Source organism: Bemisia tabaci, chromosome 1 (genome assembly GCF_918797505.1).
Source record: "Bemisia tabaci chromosome 1, PGI_BMITA_v3".
Taxonomy (NCBI): domain Eukaryota; kingdom Metazoa; phylum Arthropoda; class Insecta; order Hemiptera; family Aleyrodidae; genus Bemisia; species Bemisia tabaci.
The window spans coordinates 72,582,603-72,597,708 of NC_092793.1; the positions used below are offsets into that span (position 1 = coordinate 72,582,603).

General features: G+C 38.2%; 2 protein-coding genes across 2 annotated transcripts in view; one reads left to right on the forward strand and one right to left on the reverse strand.

The window, feature by feature from the left end:
- capt (adenylyl cyclase-associated protein 1) overlaps positions 1-3,624 on the forward strand; it is a 36,104-nt gene extending 32,480 nt beyond the window's left edge. The window contains exons 8-9 of the mRNA XM_019045659.2: positions 855-998; positions 2,139-3,624. Of these exons, the coding sequence (XP_018901204.1) occupies positions 855-998; positions 2,139-2,225 (231 nt within the window). The 3' untranslated portion in view covers positions 2,226-3,624. The remainder of the gene's footprint in view (positions 1-854; positions 999-2,138) is intronic.
- Positions 3,625-5,760: 2,136 nt separating this feature from the next.
- Positions 5,761-15,106, reverse strand: part of LOC109033178 (uncharacterized) — a 95,227-nt gene continuing 85,881 nt past the window's right edge. Inside the window, 5 exon segments of the mRNA XM_072306130.1 lie at positions 5,761-6,275; positions 9,108-9,277; positions 12,410-12,696; positions 14,148-14,321; positions 14,838-14,945. Coding sequence (XP_072162231.1) covers positions 6,000-6,275; positions 9,108-9,277; positions 12,410-12,696; positions 14,148-14,321; positions 14,838-14,945 — 1,015 coding nt within the window. The 3' untranslated portion in view covers positions 5,761-5,999.

Genomic DNA, 15,106 nt, shown 5'->3' on the forward strand with positions numbered 1-15,106 from the left:
TAGTACGGAAGTTAGCCACTATTCCTTCATTTTCAGAACTTTCAGGTTTTGTGTACTCCCAGTGATTTTGAGTATACTCCCTGGCAACTAATTGAATTAAAGAATTTGAGATTAAACCTGTAAATGGCAATCAAGCTGACCCGGCTGAAGTCTGACCTCATCCTCTAATGACATTCCTACGAAATCACACATGCCTTTAGCCTCAGTTCATTTTTTGCAATTTTTAAGTCTGCAAAAATTTTGTGCCTCTGATCAAAGGTTTGGACTCTGCTCAAAATTTTGATGATTAGTCCTAATGCCAAGATGATGCCTCAATATGGCACCTATTTATGCACTCCATTAAGCTAAGGACATGAACGGTCTGTATTAAAAGGTTTCAAACTGAGTTATCAGCATGGCGTCTAGACCAAGTCGCATACAAAACTTGAGCAGAGTCAAAACCTCCAAACGGATGCTAAAAATTGTTGCTGATTTATAAATTGCCAAAATGCTTTAGACCGAAAACATGTTTGTTTTCTCAGGTAATCACAAGGCTCGGTCGTGTCTCCTATTGTTTGCATCAATGAGGCCGTGATAGGTATTACTCTGGGGTGGAGCCAGATCTTTGGTTGAGTCAGCTCGATGGCCATTTACAGATTTAATATCGAAATCTGTGCTCTAATTACTTTCCGGCGGGTATAAGGGCATTTGTTATAAATTCAATTTTATTATATCAAAGACTGGCTGAAGTTGGCATCTATTTCCTTTAGAATGTATTTACCTATGTATACATTAAGTTTTACTGAATTTCTTTCTCTCTTGGTTATTTCTTGGTGGAAAGATTAAAAAATTACTTGCGATTGTCATTATTCCAGGTGCTCGGGAAAGTGCCAACCATATCGATTGACAAGACAGATGGTTGTCAAATGTATTTAAGCAAGGACTCATTGGATGTTGTGATTGTCTCATCAAAATCATCTGAAATGAATGTCCTTGTTCCTAAACCTAATGGAGATTATGTAAGTAGTCGTCATTACCCCTTTCTTCCATCAACTGTTTCTTTTCATCCCTTAAAATTTTAATTTTTCGTCATGGAAAGTCTTAGTGATTCAAGCTTAATGTCTCATCCTATAATTTTTATGAAAGTGTGAAAAGTAAGCCAGAGGGGGAAAAAATGCATGCGGCCTTTGAAGATCCTTTCACCACTGGTAAATCGTAATGCAATGTAATGGGCGAGTCAACTTTTGCACAGAGGATTTATAACTTGTGCGCATCTTGTTATTGATGTTCCATCATTTTATGATTCTGCTGTAGCCCCTTTGCTGATTTTATTAAAGCCAGTAATTTTCAGGAGTGCTAGAAACGGGGTCTTTTGCAAGAGCACTAATAGTGAGCATCTTGCTCATGGTGAAAAAAAAATCATCCTTGGGAACATCAATATGTATTTTTAAGTTAATTATACTGCCGCATTTATACCAAAACGGCATCATCAACTAATTTATGTGCATGCATCTCAATCCTCTTTATCAGCCGTATCTAGGTTAGATAGAATTCTCAGGTGTTTTTCTTAGATGTTTAGTCTTGGTCACAAGGTACCTCCACCAAGAAAGAAGAGAGCTCCATTGAGTCCCTTTAAATTACCGTGGATTTGTTATAATTTGAATTTTATATTATTATAGAACTAATTTGCCAAATTCTAAACTGGGTTTCCTCAAAGTGAGTGCATTAGATTTGGATTTCGCTTCGTCGAAATTGTCTTGCTCTGACTAAAAATATGAAGCACTACTACTTCTGGATCTTCCATTTCAGATCTCCTCTCCAGATCCCCATCTTTGATTTTGTAAAAAATTTTTAAAATTTATTATAATGTGCTCATAGACTCATCAGTAATGGGCTAAGTGCAGAAAAGTTGATTTTGAGTTGTTACAACGCATACCACTAACGCTGTCTTTCGGGCGTCATACGCACTACTCTAGTGTTGGTATCTTAATCTGTCATGCAGCATGTTGCTCTGGAACATGAACTTTGTTGAACAAAATGCCATGTCTAACTCAATTTTCAATTCCATGATACCCAGCCTGTTATCTACAATAAATCTTCATTTAATGTTGGTTTGTACTTATTTATTTTTACAATAAAACAAACATTTTTGTTTGCAGAGCGAGTATCCAGTTCCAGAACAATTTAGGACTACCATTAGCGGGTCTAAAGGACTAGTCACAGAAGCTGTCGAGAACAAAGGCTAATCATCATATCCAATCATCTACCTGTAATTACATTGTCAAATCATTGCGGTATATATTCTAATATTCGTCGTAAGTTTTTTTCTTCACGATTTCAGACTCATTATTTAATTTTTCAAATAATTGTGATTCAGTTAGTTTTAAGACATGCTGGTGATGAAATAGACACATAATTTTCTCAAGTGAGCACTTTTTGCCTAGTCGAACAAATTTTTTAAGAAGACAAGACATCGATCTATCAATAAATTTTGATAGTTTTTTGTATTTTTTTAAAATTTTCAAAATTTAAACTTGCACAGCTCAAATATTCACCATTTAATGGTGCAGTTATCTGAAAGACTTGTATTGTGCTCTTATGGTGAAGCCTCTTTAGTTTCAGGGCGTATTATTTTTACACTGCATGGTTCATAGATGAATCCTCTGTTTTATCTCGATTTGAGACTTGAGTTAGTTTTTTTGCATCCCTATCTCTTTCATCATCAACCAAAGAGTATTTGTTAGTTGGAAGAATAAAAAGTAAGAAAACTACTTATCTAAGAGATGATTAGTGGTTAGTGTTGTTTTTGTAGGAGTCTGAGTTCTTGCTAAGAGGTTCGTTAGATTACGAGTAAACCACAAATTGTGACTGAAAATTGAATATTCATCCTATTAGAAGCTAGCGTTCTTTTCTTTTTAAATTTATTTCATTGAACGTTATTCACATAAATTTCTAAATTGAGGCAACAAATTTTTCAGGTCACTGTTTCATGCCTGCCTGTTACACTTTTTTGATATCATGTAAAAACTTTTACTATATGGGTAACTCATTACACCCTAAAGTGCGTTGATACCAGTCAAAAAGTGCACCAAAAGCTGCAGTTTAAACATTATTTTACCAAAGCCATCTATTTTATTGCATGTATTTGTGTAGGTGGCTTTTGAAAACCTTTGGGATGAATATTCAGTCGGAATTTTGTCTCTCCGCTTGAGCCCTCTTTTTTAATCACAATTTTTAATCAATGTCAATTGGAGACTTCAAATGATTGACACCAAAATCAGCCCTAAAAATTTTTTTATTCAACCTAACCCCCTCTCTATTTAGTTAATTTTGTAAAGTGTAAGTTTTTTTTATGAAACTTTGCAAGGATCTATGTTGCAAGCCTCCAAACAAGTGTAAAGTATTTTGCAATATTTACATACTTACTACTGATCATAAAATGCTTGATTCTCTTTTATTTATTTATTTATTTATTTATTTATCTAATTTATTCGTCTACTCATTCTCATCATAGGTCTGCGCCTATGTTTTACCCTTTTAACGTGATTTTGTAATATTTGCTTTTTACTTTATTATTCAATAACAAAAATGATTATATCAAACTTGAAAATACAATTACTTTATTTTGTTCTTTCACCCTTTTAATTTTGGATTTGCTTACTCCATCCAATTTTTTTCCCCTCAAGATGTATGAATATTTCTTCTTTGTGCTAATGATTTTCAATCGGATCTTTTCCCCAAATTTACAGTCAGTAGACCCTAGTTTGAAATACTAATCCCCGGGAAAAACCATAGGGTCTGTTTTACCATGTTCTGCAGATTTTACCTAGTTCAGATCAACAATCTATACTCAAAATTCAAATGCTTTACGCAAGGAGGGAAAATTTTAAGTTGAAAGTAGGTACCTCAATTTTAACAAAAAACAAACTCCAAAGTGTACAGTAGACATTTGTTTATATTTACAGTTTTTCATTTATACACATTATAATTACATTGTCTCATCAGTTAGTTTAATAACACTTCAATAAAAAAGTACAATTTTTCCTACACAAGAGTCAAGAGGATCAATTTCAATCATAGCAAATTTTTTCTCTCGCCAATTCTAGTCTACCAATTTTAGGCACTGCTTATATCTGTAGTCAAGAGCCAAAAAATGTAACTAAAATTTAAAAAAAAATCATTTTTAATCTTACAAAATACACTTCAGCCAATGGTGCTGTCACATGGCTTTCCCCCAAATTCTCGGATTGGTGAAAATGTAGTTATGGTTTTTTGGCCCTTAACTACAGATATAATCAGCTAGATCAAATACAATAAAAATCCTGTCAACTCAAGTGTACTTGAAGTAATTCTAAGGCACATTAACTTAAGTTTCAAGATAAGTAAAAACATTTATTCCTTAAAATTTGTATTTACAGTTTGACACATAAAATGTGATAGCAGACATCTTGGGATTTTCGATTCTGGATATTGCTTTTGAGAATATGTATGAAATGGCAAGGCAGAAATTCGAGGAAGTCAATCCTGTTTCTGTTTTAAAACATTGCTGTATTCCTCTCTTTTTGGCTCAATTTTTTGAATTTATCTATGCCCTGAAAAAAAATCACAGCACCAATGAATGAACTGACTGAGACCTGAAGTCGTCTTCTGGAGGAGAAAAAATGGATAATTTTAATTTTTCTTTTTCAAGAAAATGCCCTCTCGGATATAACAAAATCCTCTGTTTGTTATGTTGCACAAAGTTGCAAAACCTTTCTCTATACAACAGCTATGAGGTCCATGGAAAAAATAAGTTTATAAATATTATTGACTAGAATATTCAATGCCATTCCCAAATCACTAAAATTCATTGATTTCCATGTCAGTTGAAAAAGCATACTTTTGCTACATCAGTACACGTGTTATAGAGCAACAGCAATATTTCCCCAAAATGCAACACTAAAATTCCTGCTAATATTACAAATGTCGAAGGCAGTGTACAATCCGCCAACTTTTTGTAGGTGATAATTAGTTACCAACATAAAATGTTAGCATTGGAAGGGTGGAGAGTCAAAACGAAATCCAAGGCTTGAAAAATGTAAAGCTAAGAAACCTTGATTCAGCATTCTTTTTGATGTTGGATCTAGTAGTTACCTCTGGGAGTCTGGAAAATTAGGCTATCTCTAAGCAGAAATCTTGATGATTTGCTTTTTTTCCCAATCCGAAACCACTGGTGTTGCACATATTTTTAACAAATAATCTAATTGAGCAAGGAGAAATGAATTTGCAGCTTCAAGATGCTAAGAGAATGATGCTAAAGATATGTCTGCAATCAGTTGCCGAGACGCTTAGGAGGAGCACTCAGCATATTTCAGCAAGTTTGAAAGCAGAAATATTTTCTAACCCTCTCGAGTTTCAAGACCTCAAAAACGATCGCCTAACCTTTAGTTATTTAGAACACAGACTTGTTTGTACGCATTACATTCACAGTCATGAGAATTGTTGACGTTTAAGACTGCCTGAAATAAGCATGAATACCTATGTTCACTTGGTAGACCAAGTAAATTCTGCCGATAAAGTTCTGAGACATAGCTGAATTACTTCCCAGTTTTAAAAACTACGAAACTGGACTATTCCATACTGCCGGGCTAAGGAAGAACGCTACATGAACATTCGAGAGTTGCCAAATTGCCCCGGATAAAAAATGTATTTTTGAAGAAAATTATGCGTAGTTTTCCTTGAAATTTCCAGACGTTTTAGACAATATTGCAAACAAAATTTTCCAAATTGCCAAGAAAAAAAAATATTCACAAATTTTCCTAGTAAATTAGGTGTTTATTGAAGGAAATATGGTAACGTCTGAGTGCTCATATGGCGTTCCTTCTGTAGCACGGCAGTTTAAGGACATGAGGTTCTAATCAACAAAAGATACTCTGTGGAGTTGAAAGCACCTGGAATCAAAACGGATTGGATGACATTCGGATGTGTTCTTCTGGAGAAGGCGTCCTAGTCAAAGTTCTCTGCTCGAAAGTGGGATGAGATCAGTCTTGCCAGCAGTCCTTTTCGTCGCTACCATCGCTACACTCGACGTAGCCGTTGCAGACGCGCTGCTGGGGGAGGCACTCGCCGAGGCGGCAGCGATGCCCGGCGCATTGCCGGGTTTCGGGGGCCGGCAGCTCGTTGTTGGAGATGGCCATGCTGTTCTGGATCCAGCCGATGTAGTTAACCACCTTCGTGTAGACGCCCGGCCGGTTTGCCCGCGCGCACCCGTACCCGTTGCTCGTCACTCCGTACAGGGACCATCGACCATCCGTCTCCTGGAATCAATCCGCGTTCATATCGATTCAGATCTAAGTAACAGTCTTTTGTAGCTCTCACCCAAGTAGCATTTTTCAACGGAAAAGTCGCGATATTTCGAGTTTAAGTTACAATTTTTTGGCGATAAGATCGCGAGGATCATCAACATCTGATCCCAAGCAGCACAGGTTGCAATAAGTAGCAATTACATAGGAAAAATATTGCAATTCAACTGAGTGTTGTGTATGTTGCCTAGCTCCTATTTGAAGGGGCCCTATTTGTTGAAAACTACAATCAAATTGAGATAAGTTGCTATTTTTCATTGGATTGCATATTGCCAACTTTTCTGACACATGGAGATCATTTTGCTGATTGTTTGAAATCGGCATAAATCGACTAAATAATGAAAAAATAATGCAATTTAATAGTAATAAAATTACAATTTTATCTAAATCAAATTGCAATTTAATTTCAATATTTTCGTTGCACTGTGCTACTTGGAAAGTCGCGATATTTTGAGATTGAGCCACGGTTCTTTTACGATTTTTTTGCGATAAGATCATTAACATCTGAGCGATTATCCTCAATTTTGTCGCAATTTTATCTCCACAGAATCGTGCCCGATAAAACCGAAGTTTATCTCAATTTATCACGATTTTTTGTTCGTTAATATTGCGATGGATCGCTGTCGATAAAATTGCGATTTTATTGCAAATTTATGCGATAAAATCGTAATTTATTGCATTTTTTTACTCGATAATATTGCAGTTCATCGACGTCGATAAAAATCGTAATACATTCTCCGATCAAAGCGCAACTTATCGTGATCACTACTACTTGAGCATGCCCAGATTTACCGAGTAAGTAACGCAGGTAGTTGTCCACGGCGAGAAAATTACTGAGGAAAGGAGAAGGGGGGGGAGTGCTTTTAGAATTTCTTATTTTTTTTATAGCTACGCCATGGTGTTTAGAATTATTCATATTTCAATGCCAGATGTATCAATGATTTTTCCCGATTTTTAGGGAAAAATTCCCTGATGAAAACTCAGTTTTCCCTCTCATTTCCCCAAAGATATATTTTATGCTGCCAGCTCACTCACTAAACACCAGAGCGCTCTCTCTGTTTCTGTTAATAGAGTGGTATAACTGACGAATACCGTGCGAGTGCAACTCTTGAGAAGTGAGAAAAGTGAAAGTGCCTTCAATTTTGAACATACAACCCGCACACCCGTGGAACACGAATAGTTGCATCAAGGCGCTACAGTCAACTCAATCGACATAGGCTGTCCCAAAACAACTGAGAGTAAGTCTGTATTTCAGAAACAATAATAGATATTGAAACGCGGTTTGTAGGAGGTTGTAGCTCATACCCTTAGCTATCCAACGAGCCCAAGATTAGCTCATTTGGTCAAAATTTCGCTGAGTTACAGCAATTTTCCGGAGGCGTGTAAAGAATAACCCTACAGGATTTTTGAGCACATTTTTCCTTGTCTGAACTGTTGTTCCGAGAGTCGCGTAGTTGATAGCAATTTTGCGGATCACGTTCGCACTGGTCTAGATGCAAGTTCTAATATGTTTTCATGTGCTTTCATTGCATATCAGAGTTTTCTTCAACTTCCCAGCTCAGTGAAGCCAACATCGTCTAGCGTTAATGACACTTTCCTCCGCCGCAGAAGTTGACGGCCGGCCGCCATGCGGAATCAAAGCCGCCGACTCGCGACCCTCGGAAAAAGCTGCATGCCACCGATAAATGGTGCTCTCCCCAAGTCGATTTTCTCCATAAGTAACTAACATCTCTTTCACGGTATCAGAGGCAGTTAAACCTCGGCGAACACAGTAACGGATGGCATAGCGTTGCTCTTGTTTCAGCTCCGCGGGCGAACTCATTGCACCAAACGAGAACACGTGTCATTAACGCTATACAATGTTGGCTTCACTAAGCTGGGAAGTTGAAGAAAACTCTGATATGCAATGAAAGCACATGCAAACATATTAGAACTTGCATCTAGTCCAGTGCCAACGTGATCCGCAAAGTTGCTATCAACTGCGCGACTCTCGGAACAACAGTTCAGACAAGGAAAAATGTGCTCAAAAATCCTGTAGGGTTATTCTTTACACGCCTCCGAAAAATTGCTGTAACTCAGCGAAATTTTGACCAAATGAGCTAATCTTGGGCTCGTTGGATAGCTAAGGATATGAGCTACAACTTCCTACAAACCGCGTTTCAATATCTATTATTGTTTCTGAAATACAGACTTACTCTCAGTTGTTTTGGGACAGCCTATGTAGTCTTATGTCAAGCGAAAGTTCCTTCAATCTTGAAAATGGAACACGCGCATTCAAGGTATTGAAAAAGCAAAATTTAAAAACTCGCGAATTTGTATTAAGAACTTTGAAGAAAAATGTATTTACATAAAATTGTTCTGATACTTTTTATTGTTTTTCAAAATCTTGCGAATACTTCGTCAGAAGTAAGTTCGTGGGGGACATTCGTCGATTGGCGTATGGATTGCATCAAAAATTAACGATAATTTGGCGTCATGCAACATTATGAAAAAACTAAAAAAGATCAATCGCAGTTTTTCATTTGTTAACAAGAAGTTAAAAATCCATCATAAAGGTAGTAATACTAACGTTTTTTTAAGGCCCTTTCACGCACATTTCGCTAGACGTTCCTAGTTCGGTAACAAAGTAAATAAAAAGGGTCTCCTCAAAAAAAAAAAGTTTCGAAAAAATTTTCAAGAGTTTTTGAAAGGTGTTTTTTTAAAGGTCATTGCTTCTCAGGAAGAGATCACTTTTAATGATGAGAGGAAAGAAATGGAGAAAATGCTGATCGAGGACTCGATCCTCACCTGGCACATGAGAGGTCCTCCTGAATCGCCTAAACATGCATCCCTGCCTCCTCGCTCGTAGCCGGCGCAGAACATGTTGTCAGTCACTCGGTAGAGAGGCAAAAATAACGTTCTTTTCCGACACTCGGCCGCTGAAATCACCGGTAACTGGACCTCTTGCAAAGTATCAGCTAAAAAAGAAAAGAAAAAGAAAGTAAACATCAAAAGCAGTCAAGTAATAATACCCTCTCCAAATCACTGCCCCGAAAGTGATATACTGCGAGCTCCTTGCTGCCATCTATCCTCATTCCTTGTCATACAAACGAACAGGAGTTGGACGTATTTATGCTAAAAGGAACTATGTCTCATGCAAATCCTAAGCACATAGTTCTTTTTAGCATAAATACGTCCAATTTTAGTACGTACAACTGTGCCGCAAGGTTGACTGTGCCGTGCAAAGGAAAAACGCCGTATGAACTTTCGAGAATTGCCAAATCCTGCAATAAAATTTTTATTTTTGAGGAAAGTTATGAATATTTTTCCTTGAAATTTTCAGGAACTTTAGGTGAAATTGCAAACAACAGTGTCTGAAAAATTAGAAGAAAAATATTTATAAGTTTACCAGGAAATTCGTGTTTTATAATTGGAAATTTGGCAACGCCTGAAGGTTCATACGGCGTTCTTCCTCAGCACGGCAGTATTGGTCAGCACAAGTAATGGTACGTCGGAACTTAATGTTTAACATGAAGACCCACTTGCAGTAGGTCGTGTTTAGTTCGCCCCGAAAAAAATATATGTTCTATTGTTTAACCGAGACTCGGAACACGTGAGCCCAGTCCGAAACAGCACCCGATGACAGAGGCAATGACATTAACCATGACAATGGCAACTAATTACTCTTGCTCTCCCGTCCTCAATCCATTTTGTAGATCGTGTTGTAGTTGTGCGTGCGTTCCGTGCGTGGGTCAGTGGTCAGTTGGTCACTGCCCAGCTGCCCAGTGTTGCTGTGCTCACTTGGGTTTGAGTGAAAGGTGAAGGAACTGCGGGTCGATTATTGAAATCGATGGACAAAGCTATGGACAAAGAGGACTAAAGGGGTATGTAGGGATCCTATTGGTGGAAGCGGGTGATTGCAATGGACAAAGGAGGTAGGTAATAAACTAACTAACGGCAACACGCGAGGGACCCTAGGGTGGAGCGATTTCGACTTTTTTCGGACGAAATTATCGCCCTATAGGGCCGCAACTCGTTAATTCCGATGGAGAAACCATATACATCAAGCTTCAAATGTCCAATTTCAAAATTTAGGCCTTTTAGGCTTAGGCACGCTGACAAAAAATCGGAATTTTGGCCTGAAATTTTTTTCTACATTAAATTCAGCCTATTTCCCAACTTTTTTTCATTACTCGCCAGAAGAATTCCTTAAAAAGTCGAAATCGCTCCACCCTAAGGAACCTTACAGTTCGTGCAAAATTTTCTCCCTTAGTCTAGAGGAACCACTCTCTTCAACCAATAGAAGCGCTCCATACTACTTGTGTCTTCTTTGTCTATAGCTTTGTCTATCAATCTCAATAACCGGCCCGCAGAAACGATTGTTAAAATCAGTACGATTCGGAGCTTTCAACGGAGATTCTCGTATCCCTCTTCTCGATTGACCAAATTCCAAACATTTTTTCAATCCATCCGGCAACTATAATTTCTCGGTCCATCCTCGCACAACATTGTGGCCACTGTAGATTCCTCTTCCTGAGCGGAAAAGAAATGACCCAGATCACCATCCTCGTGACCAATGCCGCGCGATTTTCTCCTATCCCTCTCCCCCTTTCTCCTTCTACTCTCCATCGCTCCCCGATAATAGCGAATCGAATCGGTTAATTGGTGGTCCGCGCCATGCCACAACTGCTGTTGCCAACATCCAGAAAATTACATAGTTATTACATGTATTTTACTCTTAATTTAACCATTTTGTTAGGAATCTGGCAGTCATGTCTCTTACAAAGTACGCTCTGCTCTGGAATGATCGAATTAATTTTCCATCCGTCTTCTGGTTCTTAATCGCGGGAAAAATTAATTACCACGACCTGCGCTTAGCATATGCCTATCTACTCAAGGACAATTAAAAATACAACACTTGTTTACCCTTACAATTAGTGGGGTATAAGGATGCATTGGACCACTTTCGAGATCAATATTTAACTGTTTCCTTTACACAAAGCGTTTAATAGCCTCGTAAGTGACATGCTGCGGAAATCAATAATCTATCTACGTATAACTTTTGAGCGGTAACTTTGAGTTTCCCTCGTTAAAAAGAAAAATACTTGGCAGATGCGAAGAGTGAATCGTCGGCGTTCTATATTTTACCATTTGAAACTATGGGAAAGAATCGATAATTTAAGTGTTCGTTGCGAACACCCTGATGATTGATTCTTTTCCATTGATTTAAATGGCACATCAATCGATTGCGACTCGCCACTGATACTCGGGTATCTTATAAAATACCTCTTATCCATCCTCATCCTCTTTTCTTGCTTCTCCAGCCAAATTTTTCAGATATGGGATTAAAATCTGGTCCAAAATATCAACTATCAATGGTTTTTGATAGAAAACGGGCGCACCGAAACTATCCCTTCTTCTAAATAAATCCTCAAATTTTGAGGCCCTCAAAGATTTCGGATTTTTCCTAATGAAATTAAAATCTTGTCTCAATAAAAAAAATTGTGTCAAATATTGAGAATAAATCTAAAAAATGTTGGCAAAAAATCGCGGTGATGGTACAATACTGTCATGCTGAGGAAAAACGCCGTATGAGCCTCCAGAAGTTGTCATGTTTCCTTGAATGAATACAAACTTACTGGGAAATTTTTTCAATTTTTTCCGATTTAAATTAAAATATCCAAAAATTTTGAAGGAAAATGAGTATAACTCTCCTCAAAAAACATGTTTTATCCAGAGTTTGGCAACTCTCGAATGTTCGCACAGTCTTTTTCCTTTTGGCGCTGGTTTTCCTTGACAAAATACTATTCTGCCGTGCTGAGGAAACACGCCGTATGAAACTTCGTCAGTTGCCCAATTTCCTTTGATTCAATACACATTTTCAGGAAAACTCGTTCAATTTTGTCAGAGAATTCTTTTCATAACTAGATCTAAATTTTCTGAGAATTTTAAGAGAAAATATTCTTAACTTTCCTCAATAATAGGCATTTTAACGGGGAAAAATTTTGCAACTCCCGAATGTTCATACGGCGTTTTTACTTAGCACGGTAGTATTGTACACTGCAACATTTAGGTCACAAAATACTGCTTGGGAAAAGAGGGCTACTCACGGAAGACCCTGTCGATCTCGAAGAGCTGTCCCCAGCCGACAACGGTACACATGGTGCCATCTTCGAGGGTGGAGGCGGGCGGTGGGAGGCAGATGGGGCGGATGTAGTGGCTTGTTTGGACGGGCTCGTTGAGCTCTAGGAGGGAGATGTCGTTCATGAAGCTGATGGCCTGGTACTCCGGGTGGAGCATGATCCGCGAGATGGTCCGCACTTGCTCGTACGGCGAAGCGAAGTTCACGCCACGCCGCAGCGCCCCTAGCCGCGCCACCCAGTAATCCTCCTGAGCGCTGCACAGTCAGAAAAAGTAACCAATATTTAGTGGTAATCTAGGAAATAGAACGCGAATAACAGAATTCTCGGTTCGGAGAGATAATTTGGATCTGTAAATGACTTGAGGTCAAGACGCACAGTAGATCAAGTCAATGAGAAGGGTCAGACATGACATTTTTGACTAAAACTGCAAATTTTAATGTTGTTTTCGTCACATTTTAAATTAAATAAGTTGGTAATACTAACCACGGTAAAAAACATTGTTAAAACATTGGTAAAAAACAATATGCGTTCTTTCCCAACACCTTCATCAGTTGGAAAAGATGCAGGTGCGCTTGGAAACTTAAACGCAGCGTAAGAAAAGTAAACCATTTCATGACGTGACAACTTCCTATTCGTCTAGTCTAGTTGGTCATAATAGTCATGGTAAAAAACATTGGTAAAAAACAATGTATGTTCTTTTTCAACACCCCCATGAGTTGGAAAAGACACAGGTGAGCTTGGAGACTTAAACGCAGCGTAAGAAAAGTAAACCATTTCATGACGTGGCAATTTCCCATTCGTCCAGTCCAGTTGGCCATGATAGTTATGGTGAGGGTTATTTCTTTTTCTAACACCTTAATGAGTCAGAGAAGATACAGCAAAGCCTGGAGACTTAAATGCATGTGTAGAACAGTAAAACATTTCATCAAACACTATTTTCCGTTTAATGGCATCCCTGAGGTACGAATAGCTGCATCCAAGCGCAGCTGACGCGCCTTCAATTTGGTTCATGCAACAGACATTCTCCGAGCACGAATAGTTACATCCAAGCGATTTCATCAAGCAAGTCGAAGCGCCTTCAATTCATGTGCACGCAACATGGACATCCTTCGAGCACGAATAGCTGCATCAAGGCGGTATCATCAACATAGCGTTCCGCTCTTGCTTTGCGTCCCACGACATTAACGATGACTTCATGCTTTTTCTACTTATAAATGAACGCAGTGATCTCGCAAAGTGGAGTTCATCTCTTTCGCTTAATTTTTTCGTCCGGTTCACTTCACCTACGTGACGCGATTTCAACTTACACACTTTTTGTGCGCATCGTAATTAGGTGGGTAGATTTTTTTGTGCACACTTTATCAGCATCGATAACACCGATTAAGGTAGATATGCTAAACAGCTTGCTCAACTCCATATTCATCAATTTGTTATCATTAGGTGAACATAAGCGATGCAGAGGCGAGGCGTGAAATAACGACTGTCGGCATCTTTCCATTTGAAACTATGATTAATAATCGATTATTAAGGTGTTCTTCGCGAACGCCCTGATAATCGATCATTTTCTATGGGATTAAATTGCAGATCAATCGATTTCTCGCAAAGCACATCACGCGTTGGAGCGTTAACTCAAGTGAGGAACTTTCACACGATGGTGAAGATAGCAGAGCGGGGTCTACAGGATATATTTTGTCTAGGATCTTACTTGTAAAAGCAGTGTCCAGCGGAGAGAAGCCATTTAGCGTTGATAAGGGCTGCGCCGCATTGAAATTCACCCTCCTTGTAGAGAGCTGCTTGCCACGGCCAAGATCCAAGGCCAGCGTTGCCACCACCAACAATGCGCGAGTGCCGCTTCGATGCCCCCGAGTACCGCAATGAACTGGAAAGGAAGAGGAAGGAAACAAAATCACATATTAGTAACTAGTTAGCCAGTTATTGAAGGTAAAACGTTTTTCAGTTTTTCTTTAGCCCACCTAGCAGCAACGTTTGTTAAGAAAAACTTTTGAAACAACGCATAAATATTAAAAGATGATTCTGGTTTTGTTAAAATTCTGGGTTCAGGGAATTTTTGAAAGGAAAATTTATAGAAGATAAATTCCGTAAATTAAAAACTTTGAAAAAGAAATGTTACAAAATACTTAAAAATGGTAGGTTTTTTAATTATTTTCCTGCGTAATTTTCACGATACGTAAATCGTATTTGAAAAAATCCAAAAAGAGTCTCCTAAAACATTTTTGAAAGTTTTCGTATGAGTTTTTTAAAAACTGCTCCTCGGTGGTTTTGAGCAGAGGGGTTATTGTTGAGGCGGTTCCGGAATCTTTGTCAATTCGTTGGGCGAAAATAAAATCATTCGACTTAATAATAATTGGTTTTTTTTTAAATAAATAGTACTTACTTCCCTGTGTGACCACTTGCTTGAGGTCGAACCCCGCACTGTAGATCCTTGCATTTGATTTTTATGACTTGTCTGTGAGGACAAGTTGTCCTTTGGAAAGAAGTGTTACTGCAATCAAAGAGATATCACATTATTTGAAGTTCTTCAAGTGATTGCTAGAGTTTTAATTTGATGTAGGCAATTAGCGCGTTCGACTTAGTGTGTCGTTATTTACTGACGCTATTCGTGAATTAAGTCATATTGCATTGGCCAATTGGCGCGCTCTTTTA